Source organism: Myodes glareolus, chromosome 7 (assembly GCF_982192425.1).
Source record: "Myodes glareolus chromosome 7, mMyoGla1.1, whole genome shotgun sequence".
Classification (NCBI taxonomy): Eukaryota; Metazoa; Chordata; class Mammalia; order Rodentia; family Cricetidae; genus Myodes; species Myodes glareolus.
This window is the reverse complement of record NC_142032.1, coordinates 37,626,445-37,650,110: the sequence shown is the minus strand read 5'-3', so window position 1 is coordinate 37,650,110 and position 23,666 is coordinate 37,626,445. Positions and strand designations below refer to the sequence as shown.

The window sequence follows — 23,666 nt, the reverse complement described above, 5'->3', positions numbered from 1 at the left end:
GACATAGGATGTGCTGTTAATGTCCACTGTATAGGTGCGCCACATTTTCTTTACCCGTTCCACTGTTGATGGACAGCTAGAATGGATGGATGCACAAGTGTCTCTCTCTGTTGTCTCTAGTTTCTTTCTAAATCTGCTCTGGAATACCAACATAACCATTCTAAACTCACAGCCATAAAAGCTGAATTAAGCACGAACCTAATGCTCCAAATTAACTTCAACTGACCACACTAAGGACCTGATGGGTACTGCTAGTGACTCTTCTCTAAGGTAGCTAAGGAGAAAATTAATTGGTAGGGAGTAAGTGGTGAACAGTCTAAAATTTAATTCTTCTTGCAGAACTGTCTTCCTAAACTGTGAGACCGATTTGCAAGACACCTGTAAGACCACCCATTCCTTCACTCTCGCCCGTACCAAATGCTACCAGATGCCAGTATCTTTTTAGGCAAGATGGTGAAAACTACAGCTTTAAAAAGCTGAGTGTCACTGGCTATTGTAGAAAGATACTGTCCTTGATACATTTTAGCTACCTCAAAGATAATTCTGTGTTAATATCCTTTGCCCATTCTCTTGTGTTTCATCGCTGCTGCGGTTCTCCATCCATCCTGGGTTTTTATAATTTTCTTTCTCTATATGGTGTAAATATTTACTCCTAGAATATGGTCTTTTTATTATAAAAATAGAGAATACATACTGTCTATGTTAGGGTTATGATTGCTGTGCTAAAACATCATGACCTGAGCAACTGGAGGGGGGCATTATTTGACTTACACTTCTGTATCACTGTTCATCATCAAAAGCAGTGAGAGGGAACTCAAGCAGGGCAGGAACCTGGAGGCAGCTGATGAAGAGGCCATGGAGGGGTGCTGCTTACTGGATTGCTCCTCATGGTTTTCTCAGCCTGCTTTCTTACAGAACCCAGGACCACCAGCCCAGGGACGGCACTACCCACTGTGATCCAACAACTACGCTTCAGGACTTGGCTCTCATTTACACCATATTCTCTTCTGATACAGGTCTCTCAGTGTATTCCAGGATGGCCTTGAAATCATGATCCTTCTATCTAGGCCTTCCAAATGCAGGGGTAACAGGTGTGCACTGCTAAGTTTGGCTATCACTTCTTAGAATAAAAAATTATTATTATTATTGTTAACATGTATATATGTATATGATTTGTGGGCACACACATGCCATGACCAGAGGACGATTTTGAGGACTTGGTTTTCTCTTCTACCATGGGAGTCCTGGTGACTAAACTTGGTTTACCCCGTTTGTGCGGTAAATGTTTTTAACACACTGAGCTATCCTGCTGGCTTCTGGTTATTACTTCTAAAATCTATCCAAGGAATGCTACAACACAGTCTAAATGCAAAGGAAGGAAAGCCTGCAGGAACAAAGCCCTCCAAAGAAAGAAAGAAATTCCAAGGCAGAAACTGTAGCTGTGAGCAGCCCCTTACCATGTAATATCCCGGCAGCAACTTCTGCAAGAACTCTGCTTCCTTGTGCTGAACGGTTTTGATGATAAATTCATCATCGCTGGTCACAAAAAACAAGGATCCACTGGCTCCGGGATTGGACAGTTCTATCAGAGGTTCACTACAGATGGAGTACTGTAAAGTTAAAAAAAAAAAGAGTAAACACACACACAAAATCAGTTTGGGTATGTATGTACATATTTGTATAAATCCTTATTTATGTATTCATAGTGCTGGACTGAACCCAGGACCTTGTCATTCCTGGTAGATTGTCTCCAATAAGTCATAATGTCCACTCCTAATCAAACATTTAAAGCAAACTTTTGGGGCCGGAAGAAAGTAACTAGGCAAAGTGTTTGAAAGCATGGGGATCTGTATTTGGATGATCAGCAGCCATGTATAAAGCTGGGTGAGATGGTTTGCACCTGGTACTGGGGTGGCTGAGACAGGAACACAGATCCCTGGAGTGCCAAAGCCAACTAGTTTTACAGAATCAGGCAGTATCAGTGAACTCCAGTTTAGTGAGAAGTCTTGTCTTAAAATAGACAGAGATGAACAGCAGAGGGAAACATCTGACATTGGCCCCCAGATATGTGGCCGCGCATATAAATGTGCATACAAAAACATGTAGACATGGATACACCAAACACACCCAAAATTAAAGTCTATTTTTTGTTTGAGATAGTGTCTCTCTATGTAGGTCAAGATGATCTCAAATTGATGATCTTCCTTACCTCCACTTCACCAATGCTGTGATTATAGGCCTATGCCACCATGCATGGCTAAAGTACACTTGTTTTAGTGTATGCATGCATGTGTGTGTGTATGTGTTTATGTGTGTGTGGTGTGTCTATCTGTGCATATGTACGTGTGCCAGTCAAAGAACAACCTTGGGTATCATCCTCAAGAATGCTGCCCAGCTTTTTTTTTGAGACAGTCTCTCATTGATTTGAAGCTCATTGAATAAATAATTAACAAATTAATAATTAGGCTAGACAAACTGGCCAGTTTGCCTTGTGAGATCTTTAAATAGGAACACACAGAAGATGCTCTGTCCGCAGCATGCCCATAAAGCCCCAGATGAAGGGCGAGCGCCCATGCATTGGCATCCCTTCAACACAGAACCTTTCTCTTCTCCTTCCTCTGTTCCCCCAGGGGACACTCTCCACTGTCATTGACTACACAGAGGGTGATGTGACATCCCCATCTCAGGACTCCAGGGATACAGGTGTAGCCCTCATTATAATTGGTATCTATACTTGGTTATAACTCAATACTTTACATGTGAGAAGCTGCTATGATAATTACATGGCTTTGCTGGACATGGTGGCACTCTAGGGTCTCTGGGAATTCAAGGCAAGCCTGGTCTACATAGCGAATTCCAGGACAGTGAGCTCCACTACACAGAAAGACTATGTCTCAAACAACAAACAAACAAAAATCATGGCTTTTATTTTGTTGTTGTAATGAGAAGGATTTTTTTTTTTTTTAAATTCTAACCATGGCAGATTGAGCTCTTGGCCAGAATACGAGGGTGGTGGTGAGTAGAAGATGGGCTGGATTCCAGCCTCTGGCCCTCCTTTCAGCCAGGTAGGAGCCCTTTAGCAGTATAACCCCACAGAGCAGAAAAATCACATCTCTACATCATGGGGCCTCTACCTTTTGCCTTTCCTCTACTGCCTTATCTTTGGGGCTAGAACCTTGGAGAACATCCTAGACACTTCCTATTTCCTCATCTGCATCCAAATGCATGATCCTGCCTGCCTCCTTCACAAGGTATTTCCTGCCAATACCCCAGGCTCAGTGATTTTTATCAGCTTCTGCCTGGCCTCTAGGGTATCTCCTGGGCTCAACTGCAACTCTTACCCCACCTAGTACCCTCTTCTCTGGAAACCAGGGATCTTTCTAGAGGTAAATCTGATCTTGACCTTGACTGCATCACCTTTTCCCATGTTCATGACCACAAGCAGCCCAGCGCTACTTCCCTGGAGTTTCACTCATCAGGTCTCCCCCAAAGCTCTGTCCTCATCTTCTCAAATGTGACATGAACTCTAGACTCCAGGCCTTTTTGCTGAATTTCTGTAGTGTTGGGGGCAGAAACTGAGTCTTCATGCAATGTTCTACCATTGAGCCACATCCTGAGCAACAGCCTGAGATAAGGGTCTGTCTGGCTTTACTTTCTTGCATGAGGATAGCCAGGTTCTTTTTGAAATTTTATTTTATTTGTAGGAGTGTTTTGCACGAATGAACGGCTGTGCACTGCGTACATATAGTACCCGGGGAGGCCAGAGGATGGTGACAGATTCCCCTGAGACTGGTGTTACAGATGGCTGTGAGGTGTCAAATGGGTACCAGGAATTGAACTCAGGTCCTCTGCAAGAACAGCCAGTGTTCTCAACCACTAAGCTACCTTTCCAGGACCCAAATAACCAGTGTTCCCGACACAATTTAATAGAAGAGACAGCCATGTGTGTGTGTGTGTGTGTGTGTGTGTGTGTGTGTGTGTGTGTGTGTGACATTGTTGTTGAAAAATCAACTTGCAGAAGATGTGACGGTTTATTTCTGACCTCTTATTCCATTGGTTACCCATTCATTATCTTATTCCATTGGCTCATGACTCTGCATCTCCTTCCCAGAACCACACTTCTCTGTTTAATATAGAATCATAACACATGGAATCATATCTTGAAGATGTAGGTAGCTAAAAACAAGGTTGAAAACTCCTTAAAGCTTTTTGTAAATATCTAGTTTCCCAACACAGGAAAGAAAGCAGGTAATGGGGTGGGGGAAGATTGGAGAGAAAGAAACAGAGACACAGAAAAAGAGACAGAGAGACAAAGACTAATAGAAATGACTAAGACAGTTTGTAGACGTCACCTTTTACATCATCTTGCTTGGACAGCATCATGGGCAAGGGAAATAGATTCATGCAAGAAGAGAAAGAAGCAAGAAGAAAGAAGTGTTTATTTCTAAGCCACTGGCAACTCCAATCTTTCACTCCCTCTTCACTGGCTTTTATTTTATTTTGGTAAAAAGTCTTGGTGTATAGCCAAGGGTGAATGCTGGCTACTCTAAGGCCTCTTGACACTCTTGCTAAGCATCTAAAAAGCTTACGTCCTCACCTGCATGCTGAAGAGAGGATGGGAAACACAATAACCATCAGATTGTAGACAAGAAACTTCTTTAACCAAGAGGAAGCAGAAGGGCCTTGCCCAGTCATGTGTGTAAGCAAAGTATTCACATGGATTGGTGAGTACAGTGGACAGGGCATGAGTGGATTAATTGGTGTTTGTAAACCTGGGGACTCTTCTACTCATAAGTTATGTGACACTGAGTGACTAAGCTGGAGGTTCAGGAAAACCTCCAAAATGAACATAAAAATATCAGTGGGGATGGTGGTGCATGTCTTTAATCCCAGCACTTAAGAGGCAGAGTCAGGTGGGTCTTGGTGAGTTCAAGGCCAGATGGTCTACACAGACAGCTCCCGGCTTGTCAAGGCTGCACTGTGAGAATTTATCTCAAAAAAAAAAAAAAAAAAAGAACTAATTTTGAAAGCAGTTGAAATACTTTAAGGTGAATGCTCTTGAGCCCCTTGGCAGAGTAACTTCTTATTATAACCATTAACAATAATTTAAAATTAATAATAATCTAAAATTATTATTACATGATGATATGTAGTCGAATGTGGTATCAAGCCAGTGCACACTTTCTCTGGGCAAGAAAGAACTGCATGCACTTTAGATAAATACCTATACATGTTATTACCAAATACAATTCTAACATCCTGACAGAAGAAAGAAGAAGACTGAGTCTTATATAATCATGAATGCAAGACCCTGCTGCGGATCCCAGGCTTTCATGAAAAATGAAAAGATCCCAGACTCTCTAGAAATTCTGACTTTATTCACTGCAACTCAATTGCCCATAGATCTCCCAAAGAGTAGAAATAAAAATGACGAGATTATAAAAGAAAAGATCAGAAAGAGGAAATAGAGAAATCATGAGGCAATATTAGAAAATCTGTTTAGAAGTACACATGAGACCCAAACAAGCTCAAGGTAAATAAAATCTTAGCATAGAGCAGGGAAATGGACAAGAAATCCCACATTTGATGGTTGCTAGGAGAGGGAGATTCAGTTCTCTTTAATGATCATCCTGGTAGGTCAATCACACTGCAGGGTAGACTCCACTCCAAAGAGGAGTTGGGCAGTAGAAACTAAACAGGGTATGGGGGACACCTCAAAGTTGGGTGAGTAGGAAGGGGAGGGCAGAAAGGTACTTATGGGAGGAGATAGGGAGGAAGTGACTATATCCACAATACATTGTGTGAAATTCACAGTCAAACTATTGTTTAAAACAAAAGAGAGAAAAATCTGTCTGGAAAAACCTAGATTCAGACCTAAATCTCTCTCCCGGTAAAATATCAAAATTCTCTATAAGCACTGACCCATTATGGGGGCAACTTCATCAGTTCTTTGTCAGATACTCTTTCAGTAGGTAATTTATAAAAGACTAACAATAGGCAATTGTCCTATTCTGGTAACGTTTTGAATTAACATTATGGATGATACACCATCAGCATGTAGGTGACAGAGACTATGACACTGGATGGGAACATGATTTCCACTCCAGAACTCTAGAGACTCATTACCATGTTCTCAGCAACTTCTGAGAGCTGATTCTAAAGGACACAGAGAATTGAAGCAGCTGTGATCAGCAGGTCTCCATGTGCACTCCTGGGCGCTACATGCCTCCCAGGCACGTTTCCTTTGGGAAAGTTGCTCAAAGGTGAGCATCTTCTTGTCTCGGTTTTCTAATGGGGCTCCGCCAAGGCAAGCTAACAATGTAAAGTTGTACCACACGGCACAGATGAACTCTCCTCCTACTCCCCTGATGGTGTACAACACTCAATCTGTTTTCACTCTTACTGGTAAAAAGGTACGCCTAAAAAATTCCTATGAGTGACTCCTATGAGTTACATTGAATTTGTGAAAACCTGGAGGGGCAGGAAAGAGCAAGCAGCTAGTCCCTGCAGCAGAGACGGACATGCCCAGGGCCTCTTGGGTGGGAGATGCTCGTCTAGGAACAAATGAGGACGAGTTCACGGGGCTGTGCACTTGCAAGCGCTTCATCCTGTTGCCTCCCTAGCCAAATTATACATGCATAGACCCGAAACTTGTAATCAGCAAGCACATGGTGAATTTTAATGAAACTGAGAACACAGACACAATAATTCTGGCACCAATCCAGACACGGCAGCACGAAACCAACAGGGATGCGATTTCAAATCTATGGAGCTGGCAATCACTCATTAACGGTCTCCTCTGTCTTCCCCTGCTTACAGCCAGGCATCTTCACGGTGTGGGTTTCAGTAGTCCTACCTGACAGATGCCCGGACTTGGTACTTGTGTCACATCCTTTGTTGCTTTGCAGAGACCTTTCTAAGACATGCCCATTTGTCTTCTGTGCTTTATTTGAGCTTAATGGCTTCAAAATGTGCCTCGCAAGATGGATTGGACTTCTTTAGGGTGTGTTCTCCAGGATGGACCATCGCCGTGTGATGGGTGGAGAAAGGCTATCTGGAGACTATGCTTGCTGTCTGCGGCTTGGTGGCTGAGGAAGCTAGGACTAGTGGAAAGAGTCTCCTGAACATCTGGAGACGAGGTAGATAGACGAAGACTTTTGAAACCATTGGCATGGTCTCCCAGGCTCCTTTGTAAGTTCTACTTTATGAAGAATACTTTCTGGGTTAAAGGCCCATTTAAGAAATGTAGGTAAGTTATATGGGAAGTTGTTCAGAGAAGAACTTTCCCAAAGAGAGCAACTGTGTGTGATTGGGAATGAGCAGAGTGAGCTAGGCCAGGCTGTGAGGCAATGGGCACAGCAGGGCTGAGGTGAGCACCCATCTTGTGACATTATGCCCAGGGCTGTGACAGATGCCTGCATTAACAGCGCTGTGAATTGCTGTGGTGTTTCTTTGGCTGGTCAGAAGTTTAGAGATGTCCAGAAGGAAAAGCCACAAGTTTCTAGTGTATGGCCCAAGGGACAAGAGTGACCTTGCCCTTTTCATTATGAAACCCCACTGGGTTCCCTAAACGTATTTTCTGAGAGACATGACCTTCAGTTATTAACAAATGACCAGAAACCCGAGAACGCTCCCTAACATGCCTCTAGAACAGGCACATTTGTTTGAGTTGGGAGTGACAGGGACAGGTGCTAGTATATTAGATGGACAGAGAGGCAAAAAGAGCCACTGGGACTTGCAGAGGCCAGGGTGCCCAGCACCTTGTTAAGAACCATCACTGCTCTGCAGAGACTTAGTCCTGCATCTTTTGTCACTGGGAAGAAATCAATACTTTCGGAGCTGTAAAAGAGCCGCCAATAATCCTATTGCTTTGAGTCTGGCTCCCTGGAACCCATTTAAAAGCCAGAGGCAGGGGTGTCTGGACTGGAGAACACCCCAGTGGCTCACTGGCTAACTAGTGCAGAGCAATTAGAACATATAGCACAGGGGCAGATAAAAGACCCTTCTCCATTCAAGGTTGTTCTCTGTCTGACCATTGTCAGACATGTTATGTGTAACATAACATACACATGTAAATTAACATACACATGTTATGGCATGTGTATGGCCTCACATAGAAATACATGTGTGTAAACATCACACACATACACTGTGGCATGTGCATGACCTCACACAGAAATACATGCTTGCAAACATCATACACACACATACAATGTAGTATGTACATGGCCTCACACAGAAATACATGCTTGCAAACATCATACACGTACACACATACACAAATAAATAGTTAAAATCATTATTTTCTTAAGTACCAACTAAAGAGATGGGTTTTCATTAGCATGGAACAGATACCAGTTTTGGATTTCATTCTTTATGTCTTATCCACATTCTAAAATACATTCAGAACATTCTATCACCAGTGACAAACACTGCCTGCCGTACCACCCCTGAAAAGCACTGCTCCAGGATCTCACCAGAGTCTTACTGAGAGCATCCAGAATGGGAAACAGTGAATCTCAGGGGCATCCTTCCTATGGCTCCTTTAAAAACAGCTTTGGAAAAGCCCCTAGGTGTTAACAGCAATGAAATTATGAGGTTCGCCAACCCCTCTCAACAAAAACTGGGCTGTGGCCCTCTGAATGGGAATGAGACAAACCTGAGGGTGGTCTTGTGTCTGTTGCTGCTGCTGTGCCCAAGAGAGGACAGAGAGGAGAGACAGAGCAGAGGCCAGAGTATGCCTATGTACATGTGAAAATATGCTTAAAAAGAGACCGCAGGGCTGGGCAGTGGTGGCACACACCTTTCATCCCAGCACCTGGGAGGCAGAGGCAGGTGGATCTCTGAGTTTGAGGCCAGCCTGGTCTACAAAAGCTAGTTCCAGGACAGGCTCCAAAGCTACAGTGAAACCCTGTCTCGAAAAACTAGGAGAGGGGCAGAGAGAGAGGGAGAGAGCGTGAGAGGACTGTGGGAGGGGGATGTAGAGAACAAAACTAGGAAAATTTCGGGGCAAGGTTGTGGACCATCAAACAGAATCCACAGTAAAACTCCCAAGTCTTTTAAATTAATCATAAGGTATCTGTTAGGGTAATTACCCCAAATAGTAATACCTCAGTTATTTAAATATGAACCACACGGCAGACTTTTATAGCTATCTGTTAAGAACCATGGCATCACATTGCATTTTTGAAGCCAAATATGTAAACATTAAAAACACTTGGAACGTCTACTATGTTCCTGGGGTTTCTAAGAGACAGTCCCTTGCCGCTGCTGCTGTTCAAGAGAGCACCATGCGTTCTGTAGACAGGAAAATGATAGGCTCTTACCAAGTAATCATCAGGCTTGATACCGAAGAGTTCGCGGAAGTACCGGAAGGCCAGGGGAGCATAGGTCTTAAACCTGAAGTCTGGGTAGTGATGCGCCGGGGTGAGATTGCTACCTTCACTGCAGTTCAGTCAAAAAGAAGACACAGAGAAAGAATATTAGCAAATTCAATTCCGGCTTCAAATTCTAGCTCTATTAGTCCTGGGCTAATTTTATCTCTAGAGAAAAAAAAATACCCTCTGCTCGTGGGTATCACAATGGTCAATGGCCCCGGGGTAGACACATTGACATGCTGATGGGCCACTCCACACAACTGGCCTTCCCTGCCAATCGTGGGGTATGGTAAATATTCTTCCTCTCCCCACTTTTCCTTCCTTGGAAAATTATCACACTTTCTAATGAAATCACATTATAATAATGTTCTGATGAAACCCCGAGCCCCATCTGGACCAATTAAAATACTTCTTCACCATGAATTTTGGATACTGGATAGTATCTATAACTAGGAACATTTGAAATAATTTTTTAAAAGGATCTGTTTATTTCAATTACATGTGTATGAGTGTTTTATTTGAATGTATGTTTGTACACCATATGTGTGCAGTGCCCTCAGGGACCAGAAGAGGGTGCAGTTCAGATCTTCTGAAACTGGACTTAAGGAGTTGTGAATTGTCATGTGGATGCTGAGAACTGAACCAGGGTCCTCTGGAAGAACAGTCAGGGTTCTCAGCTCCTGAACCATTTATCCAGCCCTCACATAAAATCATTTTTAAAATATCTTATGATCTGGAGAAAAGAACTGCCAATCTCCATCTCAAAGTAAATTGCTTATAAATGGTCACTGGGCTGTTTTTCTCTTTGGGGTTTAAAAAAAACCTTAAATTTGTTATTATTATTATTATCATTATCATTATTATTGTGTGTGGTTGTGTGCACACAAATGATGTATATATGTGCATGCATGTACCATAGCAGATATATGGAGTCAGATGACAATTTTGTGGGGTTGGTTTTCTTCTTCCATCTGTATATGGGTTCCAGTGGTTGACCTCAAGGTGACAAGCTTGTGTGGCAAAAACCTTTACTAATGAAGCCATCTTGTTAGTTCCTCCCTTTGGGGTTTGAAACAGATATTCACTTTGAAATGCAAACTGACCTAAAGTTCTCTACGTAGAACAAAGTACCTTGAACTGCCGATCCTCTTGTCTTAGCTTCATCAATGCTGAGCTTACCAGGTGTGTGCCAACACTTTCACCTTATGAATGGTTGTTGTTTCCCTAAGCAAACATGGCTGGAGATCCCTAATCATGCACGATGGCCTGCCAGCACAGCCAAACACTTCCTCGATCCACCTTTTGCAATTTATGAGGGGAAATGCATTCAGCCGTATGTCCCCTGGGATGACTTCAGAATTTATGTGACATGGAATAATTTACAAATGTCAGCCAAGAAGAATTAAGAGTTAAAAGCCAAGAGAGTCAATACGAACTCTGACCTCCTCCCTCTCGACTGTTAGCAAGTAGAAAGAATCACAACGCCTGCTTGAAAGGAGGCCGCTGTCAGCGGGCTTAGTGTGGCCTATTTCTTGTGTCTCCTGCTTATGGCTTTTTAGCTCCAACCATCAAAGCTATGCACTCTATTAGGGCAGACTCCTTCCACAGTCAGAAGTAAGATGAAACGCCTGTGTTCCTTTCATTATTTCCCTTCGTTCTTTGGCTAGCACGTCCACGTAAGAAGCTGGATGCTGCATTAGCTTGCTTTGCTTTTGGTTGATACTGAGCTTCCTGTGTTGTTCACCTCGGCTTCCGCTAATTATAAGAAGTTTCCTAGGGAACAGCAACTTGATTACTACGCTCAAGTCCTGAACGGTATCAAACAGATAGTCTTACGTTTCCTTGGGAACGAGACAGACAGGGACAAATGCATACACACAATATATGTGCATATACAGCAGGGCAGCTCAAGGTAGACGAGGCGAACGTTGTTCCCGCTGGAAAAATATTTTTGTGTCGTGTTGTGTGGTATATGTACTTGTTATGTGGTTGTGTACACATGGATGTAGAAGCCAAAGGCTGACATGTGGCGTCTTTCCTCAATTGTTCTTCCCTTTATTTGAGACAAGGTCGATTACTAAGCCTGAATCAATGCAGCTATGCCAGTGGCCACAGAACATCATGGATTCCCCTGACTTTTTCTCTCCATTGCTGGGTTACAGGCTACTGTGTTCAGCCAGGTAATTCACAAGGGCGGGATGATGTTTACACTTTATTCTCAGCTTCGGAAACACAGCTGTTAGTCTAGAGCATCATCAGTGACATCATGTCCTATAGGGGAGAAGGAGGGGAAGCAAAGCTTTTCATGGGCAAAGAAGCCAGAAACCCTTTCCCGGAGCAGTGTGACTCTGAGAGAGCGCAGAGCAGAGCTGTGGAGCCGTCACTGGGGCTCAGGTCCTGCTCTTACCATTTACTTGTGAGTTAACATGATCTTAGGGTATTAATTACTTCATATAACATGAGTGTAGAACAAGGGGTCGGCTTGTTGGGGTACCTGTTCCCGCCTGGTACCCCACAGCTGGCAAGTCCCAGAGAAAAATCAATCACACACAGGACTCCATAAGATTATAAAGCTGATTGGCCCATTAGGTCAGGCTACTTATTAGTTCTTATGACACATATTACCCCATTATCCTTATCTACGTTAGCCATATGGCTTGGTACCTTTTTCAGTTGGGCAAGTTACATGCTGTCTCTTCGGTGGTCTGTGCAGGAGTGGCAGAGGGAGCTTCCTGCTTTCTAGAATACTCTGTCTTTTTGCTCCACCTCTACTTCCTGTCTGGCTTTCCAGCCTATACTGCCTGCCTGGCCAATCAGCGTTTTATTAAAATATGATTGACAGAATACAGATAATTCTCCTGCACCACATGAGCTTTTCTTTTTTTCCTTCCTTCCTTCCTTCCTTCCTTCCTTCCTTCCTTCCTTCCTTCCTTCCTTCCTTCCTTTTCTTCTTCCCTCCCTCCCTCCTTCCTTCCCTCCCTCTTTTACCCTCTTCCTCCCTCCCTCTCTCTGGGACTATTTTATTGTAATCTACAGCATCATAGTTATGTGGCTACGCCCAAAGTGGGTCAGTATCTTAAAGGCTATTGGCTGAAGTAGTTCCCACAGCACCCCCTTTCTTTCTTTCTTTTTTTTATAAGTGTGAAAGGTAATAAGAGTAAACTAGCCAAGTGTGGTGGTGCACACATTTAATCCCAGCACTCAGAAGGCAGAGGCAGTCGGATCTCTGTGGGTTAAAGGCTGGCCTGTTATACAGAGTGAGATCCAGGGCAGCCAGAGCTACACAGTGAGACTCTGTCTCAATAAGTAAGTAAGTAAGTAAGTAAGTAAGTAAATAAATAAAAGAGTCAGCTAAAAATAAACAAAACCATGCTTAGTGTATAGCTGGTACCTAAGTTTTGCTTTCCATTGCCACTTCAGGTACACAGTCTTATGGTACAAATGTTATAAAAACCCTTCCTTCTCTATCTCACCAGGAGCTGGATACTCATGGTTCTTTTACTTATTGTCTTTGATTTTGGAAGACCATGTAACCAGAGACTGGACAGGCCCTGTTACATATCCCTCAAATCTTAAATGTCCAGGCCTTTTCCTATCTACAAAATGAAATGATCTGTAGAATAAATACATGATATCTAAAAATAGCTTTGAGCAATTTCAAAATAAAAAGGAACACAATGAATTTGGTTGCTAAGGGCAACCGAGTCTGTTGCTTCAGAGTGGAGGTAAATTAAAACAGCTTGTCAGGGGCTGGAGAGATGGCTTAGTGGTTAAAAACATTAGCTGCTCTTGCAGAGGACCCAGATTCAATTGTCACCACCAACATGGTGGCTCACAATCATCTCTAACACAAGTTACAAGGGATCTGACTTTTTCCTCCTCTGGTCTCTGAGGGCAACAGGCATGCAAGTAGTACACAGACATATATGTAAGAAAATGGCAATACATATAAAACTGGGTTAAAAATAAATTAAACAACATGTCACTTCAAGCAATTAGTTCTCTAGGACAGAGGTAAAGTCATGATTTAAAAATACTAGAGATCGCAGAATGGTTCAGTTGCTTACAGCCAGAGCCTGTGCTGGTCACTTACCCTGAGCCACATCCTCAAATGAACTTAATCCATGTATGAATTGCTATTTTTGTTTGTTTTTTCGAGACAGGATCTCACTATATAGCTCTCACTGTCCTGGAGCTCACTATGTAGAATAGACTAGCCTCCAACTCAGAGATCCATCTGCCTCTGCCTCCCAAGTGCTGGGGTTAAAGATGTGTGCTACTATGTCCGACTATGAATTGCTATTTTTAAAAAAATGTATATATAACTGTGAAACCACAGTCACAATCAAGACACTCAATGGATCTATCACTTTGTGGGGGTATTTTGGCTGTTGTGGTAATGAGGTTATTATTACTGGTAGGGCCTGGGGTACCAAGTCCAACACAAAGAGTTATCTAACCTGAAACAACACCTCCTGTGAGAAACCCTAAGGCAGACTGCTGCAAAATATTAGATCATACCGTGTGAAGATCTGTCTGCACGTCTTTCACCTGACTAAGACATCACCTGATTGATTTAATAAAGAGCTGAATGGCCAATAGGTAGGCAAGAGAGGACAGGTAGGACTTGGGGGAAGAATCTGAGAGGTGGGGATTTGTCAGAGAGATGCAGAGGAAGTCGGATGTACAGTACTGAGGAGAGGTAACAAGCCACATGGCAGAATATAGATTAATATAAATGAGTCAATGTAAGTTTAAGAGCTAGTTGGGAACAAGCCTAAGCTAAGGCCAAGTTTTCATACTTATTAAGAAGTCTCCATGTTCGGGAGCTGGTGGTCCACAGGAAGCTCATTTATAGTGGTCTTTTGCTAAAATCATGAAGACACTGAGTCCAGAGAGGTAACTGAGGGACCTACAACATAAACTTATTTGACTTCATGTAATTGTATCTAGGACGCACAGGTCTTTAAAAATAAACAACAGTATTGTGATGTCTTATTGATATGTGACTGTAGATTTCTCTAAGTAAGGGATGAAGCCTGCTTCCTCAGCGGTGTGTCTGGTCTGCTGTTTATAGAATCGATAAGGTGAAGAACAAAGACCTAAGTATTTGCAACTTTAGCTTCCCGCTCAAAAAGAAAAAGGTGAAAAAGTCACCATCTTCTCCTCCTCACAAAGATGCCACAGGCTTGTCACAAGTCACACAAGAACAAAAAGGGCACACATACAGGGGCGCTCTGTATGTGCTCTTCAGGACCACAGAATCAACCAATTATGGATTAAAAATAGTTTTCAAAATTCTATCCGTATTGAACATAGATAGACGTTCTTCTTGTCATTATTCCCTGAATGGCGCAGTGAGCAACTGTTCAGTGTAGTAGGTAGCATGAGTAATCTAGAGATGCTATAAATAAGGGGAGGGCTTGTTCGATGGCTCAGTGGGTGACAAACCCAATGATTGTCTTTTAAAATAGTGGAATCAATCCCCAGGCTGTACATGGTAGAAAGAGAGAACCAATTTATCTGTGATGTTGTGGGCTATTTGATCACACTGTGTGAAGATGTGTCTGTACTTCCTCACCTATCTAAGGCAATTTCTGATTGGTTCAATAAAAAGCTGAATGACCAATAGCTAGACAGGAGAGGCTAGGTGGAACTTTGGGCAGAGATAGGAACTCTGGGAAGAGACTAGAGGTGTGGGGGAGGGAGAATTCACTAATAAGATGCGGAGGAATTTAGATACGGAACTGAGGAGAGGTATCAAGCCACATGGCAGAATGTAGATTAATATAAATGGGTTAATTTAAGTTTTAGGAGCTAGTTAGGAACAAGCCTAAGCTAAGGCCAAGTTTCACAATTAATAAGTTTCTGTGTCATTATTTGGGAGTTGGCGGTCCAAAGAAAGTTCAGCTATAGTGGTGCATGTGCACACATTCATATACATTCATGAAAATAAATGCAATTAAAAAGTATAAAGGAGAATGTGTGCAAGTCATATGTCAGTTTGTACTATTTTACTTAGGGGACCTTGGCACTAATGGATTTTCTGATGCTTTGGGATGCAAGAACACAGGCTCTGAGGGATGATGGTTGTCATGAACTGCCCTTACTCACCTGACTGATGAGATCAAGCCCAGACATAAACAACGGAATGGCTTATAAACCACTGAGTCTGAAAAACCAATCCTCATAGTCACAGAGACAAAGTAAGCGTCCCCCGGGAAAATATCTTTATTTGTATTCATTGTCTTTGAAAAACCCTGCAGCTGTGGTGACATTTCAACTGAACAATGATTGTCTTTTAAAACAGTGGACTCGACTTTAATATTTTTATTTATTAGGGCATAGGAGACACAACACAGAGATACCTCAAGTATATGGTTTCCATTTGCATATGTATTTGTTTTTAAAAATAGTTTTTATTACTTTTAGTTTATGTGTGTATGTATATGTGTGCATGTGTGTGTGCACGCACAGCCTCATGTGCACCATACTGTGAGGGTAGGTCAGAGAACAACTTGTGAGAGGTGGCTTTCTCTTCCTACAGTGTGAGTGATCCTAAGGATCAAACTTAGGCAGTCAGGTTTAGAGGTAAGTGCCTTACCCACTGAGCCATCTCACCAGCCGATATATCTGATTTTAAACAATTTATGTTTTTTCTTCTCCAAACTGATAAATGTATGAATAGCTTTGTTGATTTTTGCATACACGGTGTCAAAATAGCAGCATCATCTCATGTTTTCTGGAGGAAACTTAAGTTAAAGTCATCACAAAATACAATTTATTGGCTTAATTCAGATGTAAGATGATTTGTGGTCCCTCCAGTCTATTCTTTAATTAACTATTTTTAAGAAGATTTATTTATTTTTATTTCATGTGTACGAATGTTTGCCTGTATGCATGAATGTGTATCACATATTTTATGTGTATGAATGTTCGCTTGGTGCCCTTGGAGGCCAGAAGAGGATGTTGAATCACCTGGGACTGGAGTTATAGAGACGGCTGTGAGCTGCCATGGGGGTGCTGGGAACTGAACCCAGGTCTTCCGCAAAAGTAACCAGTGCTCTTAACCATTACGCCATTTGAGCAGCCCCAGCTCACTCTTTTAAATTAGGCACAGCAAAATCTTGGTACCAGCACTGATTAATGGAAGCTCTCTCAAAACATGTGGCAGACTTTACTTGGAAATTTCTTTACCCCCACCCACCAAAATCCCATGATCCTTCTGCACATAGTCTTCCAGGCACCCGATACAACTACAGCTGACCCATGGAGGCCACTCACTACCTCCACAGGAGAAATGCAGGACATTCTCAAACAATACCATGGTGAAGCCACAGGTCCCACCCCGGCACGCTCCAGTACATGTAGACATGCGTGTGGCAGAGAAGTTCTTCAAGAGAAGGATGTCACTGTGAAGTTTCCTCAGCCTGGAATAGTTTCAAATGCAAATGTTCTTACCTGGGTAGGAACACGCTTTCCACCACATAAAAGTCTTGCATGAGGACATCGCGTTCTGGCTTGGAAGTGAGGTTCCCCACTGTGTATCCTATGCCCAGCTGAATAGCACCTTTAATAGCCGACGATGCGGTCTACAAAGGAAACACACAGGGTGCCGTGTTAGCCTCGAGGGCTTTGATCAGGGGTACAGGCAGCAAACTAGAGGGCGAGGCTACTTTCTCCTTCTTGTTCCCAAATGGCAGGAAACCGGGGCTTAGTAGAACCTATTCAGGACCCTTCACCGTGTGTGATTTCTCATACTGACTGTGCAATGTCCCTCATAGACTCATGCATTTGAACACTTGGCCTCCGCTCCTGTTTTGGAAGAATGTAGAACCTATGGAAGATGGACCTTGACTGGTGGACATAGGTCATCAGGAAGCTCATATTCTGGCCCTGCTTCAGGTCCCTTTTTCTGTGCCTGTCTATTTGTAGATGAAGAGTTCCCGTATATGCATCCAGTGCACACACCAGTTCCTCCATTTTCTCACAGCCATGATGACTGTCATGAGTCCTCTGAAACCAGGAGTCAAAATAAAGTTGCCTCGGCCAGGCATTTTGGTCACCATGAAGAAAAGTAAATGACACACCGTGAGACTAATTTTGTATGTGTGACATCTTTCAAATAAAATGCACCTAAGGTTAAAAGGTTAAAAATCTCTACTTTTATTACACTAAGAACTTAGAAACTCCATGGAGCACTTTCAAGAGGGAGCACCATAGTTTCTACCCAAAGATAAATGGGATAATTGGAAAAAATTCCTCTCCCCCAGCATACTTGTGGATCAGTAAAAATATTTTATCTACATAAGACATGGTAGAGAAAAAAAATTATCAGTTTTTGGTGTCCACAGAAAATTTAATTTTGAAAATTGCCTACTGGTCCTGGCAATGATCTATAACTAAATTTTTCTTCATTAATCTGTGATAAAAGATATAGCATTGAAGTGTGATAAAAGATGAAGCATCAGGACACCAATGTTTTCAATTTGCTACTTTTCAAATATCTTAATAATGAAGCAGAGATGTTGTTAATTAGAAAATAACTACCTTGTATACATGGATACACAAACGTGTCCATGCATGTACATGGTGACAGTTTTCTTTTTTTATATGTGTGGTGTGGTGCTGGGAATTAAGCCCAGGATCTTAAAATGTCCATCAATCTATGCATATATGTGATCTTAAAAAAATAATAGAATAAACAACAATAATAGAATAGAATAATTCAATTTAAGAAAGTTAGAATAGCTGGGAATGGTGGTCTTTAATCCAAGCACTCTGGAAGCAGAGGCAGGTGGATCTCTATGAATTGGAGGCCAGCATGTTCTACATGCTGTGTTCCATGATAGCTAGGGCTAGATGGAGAACCTTCTTAAAACAATAAAAACAAAACAGAAAAGAAAATTAGAATAGATTCTGTATATCTATTAATGAATTTATGCGTGTCTATGCACGCACAAGCATATGTGTGCATGTCATGGCCTGTGTGGAGGTCAGAAAACAACTTTCTTGGTGTCGGTTCTCTCCTTCCAACTTGATTTTGAGGCAGAGTCTCTCTCTTGTTTCTAATGCTGTGCTGTACAATTAGACTTCTAGTTTAGTCTCCTGCCTCTGTCTCTTGCCAAAGCAGTGCTGGGCCTATAGTCACAAGTTTTTTACATCTGTATTTTTAAAAACATGGGATTGAACTCAGGTCATCAGGTTTGGGCCTCTGATACATCTCACTGGCCCTAGATTACATTCTTCTGTGTGCATATGTTCCTCTCTTTGTGTGTCTGTGCGTGTGTGTGTGTGTGTATGTATCTGAGTGTGTGAGAGTGTATGTATGTGTGTCTGTGTGTGTGAACACATGCATGTGGAGGTCAGGTTGATGCTGAATGCCTTCCTTGTTGGCTCTTCACTTTCACAGTGTTGAGACACTGACATCGGAACTCACTGATCTCCCTCCAGCGATCCTCCTCCCTCTAGCTCTCCAAAGCTGGTTATGCTGGGTCTGGTTTTCTCTGTGCGTCCCAGGGATCCGAACCCAGGTCCTCGTGCTTGTGCAGCAGGCACTTTATCTACAGAGCTGCTTCCCCAACACTTCAGCACACTGTTCTTAAGTGTTAGCGTGTTTTACTCTGTATGTCTGGCAGTGCTAATGAAGTACCACAGACCACAGCAGAAAACAGTAAGTTAAATGACTGATTTTTTTTTTTATTTGGGGGGCAGGGAGCGTTGAGACAGGGTTTGTCAGTGTAACAGCTCTGGCTGCCCTGGAACTCGCTTTGTAGCCCAGGCTGGCCTTGATTTATAGAGATCTACTTGCCTCTGCCTCCCGAATGCTGGGATTAAAGGCGGCACTACCACTGCCTGGCTTAAATGAGTGATTCTTAACCAGAGGCATTTGGCAATGTCTGCAGAGGGTTTTTTTTTTTGGCGAGCACACTGGTGTATTGCGGTAGCACCATCACCGAGTAGGTCTAAGCATCCTGCAATGCACTGGAAAGCTCCCTGCCACAAAGCCTTAGCCAGGCCCAAATGTCAACAGTTCCATGGTTGAGAAACTCTGGCATAAATGAATGGAATCAAGATTATCCAGTATATTCAAAAGGAAAAACTGTCTTCTTTCCCAGGCAGCCAAGACTGAACCCCCAAAGAGACATTTAATACAGGGTGTGTCTGACATTAATAGTTGTTGGTTTTGCCTGAAATGGTCACGCTCAACCAGTACTGTTCAGAAGCCTCATTATCTAATTATTAAAAACAATTCCTTGAATCATCATTTAAGCTTCTTTCTTGTTCCCCTCTAAACATCTGTCATCCTTCATCTGAGGACAACAATCCACATGTTGGTTCATGTAGAACATGAGAAACTTTTTGGTGTTTTTTTTTCCCCACATACCCTTTGACTTAGGACTGCAGGAAGCAAGATGCAAAAGATTGAGACTTAAGTGAATCTAGTGCCTGAAAAAACAATTTTGTTATTTTAATGCTCCTTCCCTGGATTCCGAGATGCCACCAGTTGGCGTCAGTGACCTTTTGTACCAGTTGCTCTGCATTCTGAAGGCACAAATGGATTTCTTTCATTTCAACCCTGTCTAAAGAGTCCAAAGCCACTTCTTTCCCGGCTCACCACTCAGGGTGGTGAGCCCTAAGATGTGACGTCAATGCTCTTCAGAGGAACCAGCACCCCGGAATGTTCTGTCTAGTCCTAAAACAGACCACCTCAGTGCATTTTATTCCTGGGCTCACCCCCCATGCTGTTTCCCAGAGCCATGAGAGCAGGCTTTCATTCCTTGGTGCGAGTCTGTCAGCAGAGAGTACCACATTCCTTGCTGTCCCCACCCTGGGAACAGAGGGCAGACTCAACTGCCAGTCGTCTGTAACTCTGACCAGAACCCTCCGGCTTCAGGGGTGTGAGTGTCACCAGAGACGCTGCTGACATGGTTGGGGGGAGGTCACTTCCCTAGAACATATGAAGGACCTCAGAAACAGGGTAAAATAACGTCCTCTTGCCCTAAGGAATGCTGAAAACAATCTTTCTCCTATTTAAGTTTTGAGTTTAAGCTTTGAGTTCCTGAAGGAATGAGGACACCACTGACAGGTTTAATTAAATAATAGTAAGGAAAAAAACCCCAACAAAATTGTAATCGTATTAATTTCTTTTTCTTTTCAGACCTCTTAAAAATCAAGTGCTCGGGTGGGAGAAATAATAGCATAGTAATAAAGTCATAGAAATAAGTTATTTATGCCAGACAGACACTTGACAACATGGACAATGGTAATTTTCCCAATATAACCACAACACATACTTCCACAATGCTCACAAGGTTCTCAATGCCCTTGACTTTTGCTGATTTTTTTTTAACCTTTCAGTAACTATGAGAGGTAAGTGCTAGCACCCCTAATGTGAAAATTTGAAATCCAAAATGCTCCACCATTGGGAACTACCAACAGTGTATGTCAGTGATATAGTGAACACCTCAAAATTTCTGGGTACCAACAATTGCCACACGTGAAAAATCCTCTTCCCAGCTCCCACAATGGGTCATGACCCAAACAACATATAGAGCACAGCAGCACAGCAGCACGGCAGCACGGCAGCACAGCACAGCAGCACGGCAGCACGGCAGCACGGCAGCACGGCAGCAGAGCAGCAGAGCAGCAGAGCAGCCAGCAGCACAGCAGCTAGTCACCGCTGGAGCCAAAGGGAGTCTACAGCCTGCATAAGATGCTTAGGAATACCGTAAGAAATCATCTTTAGGCTAAGTGTATGGGACACCACTGACATATAAATACATTTTGTGTCCAGTCCTGGCTTCCATCCACAAGCTACCTCATTATGCATATGCAAATGTTTCCAAATCTTATATCCAAAACACGTCCCAAGGATTTTGGGTAAATGATTTCCATCCTGCACTACCTCTTCCATTTCATGAACTCAGGATGTTTAGTAACTTCCTACAAGGTGAAGAGGTGGACCCAGGACGCAAGTCAAGGGTGGTTGTATCAGAAACAACCACACTCTGTGGTCTCTAATAGCAGAGTTCCTTAGTTCGCTTAACCAAACAGCTGAGCTTGGTGACAATGATTCTCTTTGTAGGTGTACACTTATGGCTCAGTATGGTTAGGCGACTTCTCCAAGTCTCTCCGCCGGTATCTGGCAGAGTCTGACCACCAGGTGCAAGCTACTTCCACATCTAGTTTATCAAAAAGAGCCAAGAATCAAGGTTGAAGGTTCTCAATTAAGTCGGGATGTTTGATCTCAGCAAAGGAAGGAGCCCGAAGGAGCCATTCCTTTGGATAAACTGAGATAAAAATGTTTAATTAGCTGCTAATCACACCCAGCCATTGGCAAGCCAAACAAAAGCTCACAGAACCCTTGGTAAGCCACACCACTAGTATCACTGGTTATGTGGGGAGTTATTACGATGAGGCAGTGTCTGGCTGCCTCCGTAGACACAACCCCACATGCTTCCTCTTCCTGATCTCTGGGTAAAAAGTAAATGCTTTAACCTGGGTGCATTTGGATATAATTCTCTAGTGCCCTGGCTGCTTCATGGAAATTCTTGCTTGCGTTCAGTGACCCATGACTGGTCATAGGCCACTAGCAGCAGAGGTCCGTTTATTTGCCACTTTCCCATTAGGGCGTTAGGCTCGGCGTCATATTCACCAAGATATGCTGTAAAACTGAAATCACTTTGAAACCCTTCCTGGTATGTGCATGATTATCAAATCAGCAGGTCATGATGATGCCAAAGAGCAGTCAGTCGGAAATGCTGGAGGCTGCTCCCTACAATCAGTCATTCTCCCCCCACAATTCAGACGCCCTGGGGGTCCCTTCCTGTCTCTGGGATAGCAGCAAGACTTCAGTGAGCTGACAGATTTCATGAATTCTGGGCTACTTAAGTTTCCACTGCGGGCTCTGCACGCTGCATCCCCAAAGTGCTGGAACATGACCATTCCTCCTTCTAACTTCAGGGGGGACCTTTGGTTCCTTTAGTAGAGGCTTAACACGGGCTTAGATTTGGAACAGCAACACGATCTATTTTTAATTCTGGACCTCACAGGGATAAGTGGAGGCAATATGTTGCCTGGATACTAAGCATGTGATACTTAGGGAAAGAGAGAGCCACAAAACAGCACACAGGCAAACCACTTATTTATTTATTTCTGTAGCTTGTCCAGGTATGATGTTAATACTAAGAAAAGAGGACGTCGGCTTGCATTTATGTGATGAACTGCAGTTTTCAAAGCAGTGCTGGGGACTAAACACAGTGCCCAGCTCATGTAAGGCAAGAGCTCTACAACTGAACTACTTTGGTAGCCCCCAAAGCACTATCTTTAATGGACTGTCTAATAATCAGAGCTGTCAGACGACTAGGGATGCATAATGCCCATTGCATAGATGAACTGGGTCTAGGAATTAACTTGATCTGAATCCCAAGGCTAGCACTACATGCTACATTGAAGAATGAGTCCCCGGTCTTTCGGAAGGTTTCCAGTTCAGTGTTCTGATCATTTGTTGAACCTGAGTTTACACGTTTGCTTAACATGTGACTTTTTTCTGCTGAAGATGGAGCTGACAGATGCTGAGATGCACTTGAACCATGAAATGATAATGAGCACCCTAACAGTAAAAAAAAATGCCTACAGAGACTCACCAGAAAGAAAACAATGATCCTAACTACAGCAAGGGTTTAATAGCCTTACACTGGCTACAGGAAACAGCCTCCTACAAAGCATTGTCTATGAAATTGGATCACTAAATATGGTATCTGATGTCATGGGCTTTGAAAAGAAGTGTTGAAACATTTCATGTCAACAGCAGTCTCCCCCCTAAGGCTATCTGAACTAATTATGGGATTATAGCTTGGATACGTGTTGCTGGAGAGATTTGCTTCAAAAGCACAAACGTGGTCATGTTATTACTTTACTTGAAACCCCTGAACGGGTCCTCAGCATCCTCACTCTAGGATCAAGTCCAAACCTCAGACAGCTTCACTCTAGAAGGCATCTTTTAATCTGAACCCCTCTATTCTGCTTCTTGCTATCCACGAGCAATGCGAAAAAGATGGCACAGGCTGTCTGTCCTGGAGTATGCTGATATCTAACCAGAGATGCTTATTGACAAGGTCTCTTATTTTACCAGGCCATAGAAAGCATTTATAGAGCACCCCTTTGTGTCAAGATGGCAATCTGTGTTGGGGCAGGGGGATTTCTACTACTTTCTCTCACTTCTATAGTTCAAATCTAGCTGGCACAGGCCAGTTGGCAGGTCATGTCACTGAAGACTGGCATTGT

The 23,666-nt window shown here is 42.9% G+C and overlaps 1 protein-coding gene across 1 annotated transcript in view; it reads right to left on the bottom strand.

Moving 5' to 3' along the window:
* Pip5k1b (phosphatidylinositol-4-phosphate 5-kinase type 1 beta) overlaps nt 1-23,666 on the bottom strand; it is a 256,047-nt gene that overhangs the window by 87,605 nt on the left and 144,776 nt on the right. The window contains exons 4-6 of the mRNA XM_048438730.3: nt 16,839-16,969; nt 9,327-9,444; nt 1,458-1,610 (exon numbers count right to left, since the gene is read on the bottom strand). Coding sequence (XP_048294687.3) covers nt 1,458-1,610; nt 9,327-9,444; nt 16,839-16,969 — 402 coding nt within the window. The remainder of the gene's footprint in view (nt 1-1,457; nt 1,611-9,326; nt 9,445-16,838; nt 16,970-23,666) is intronic.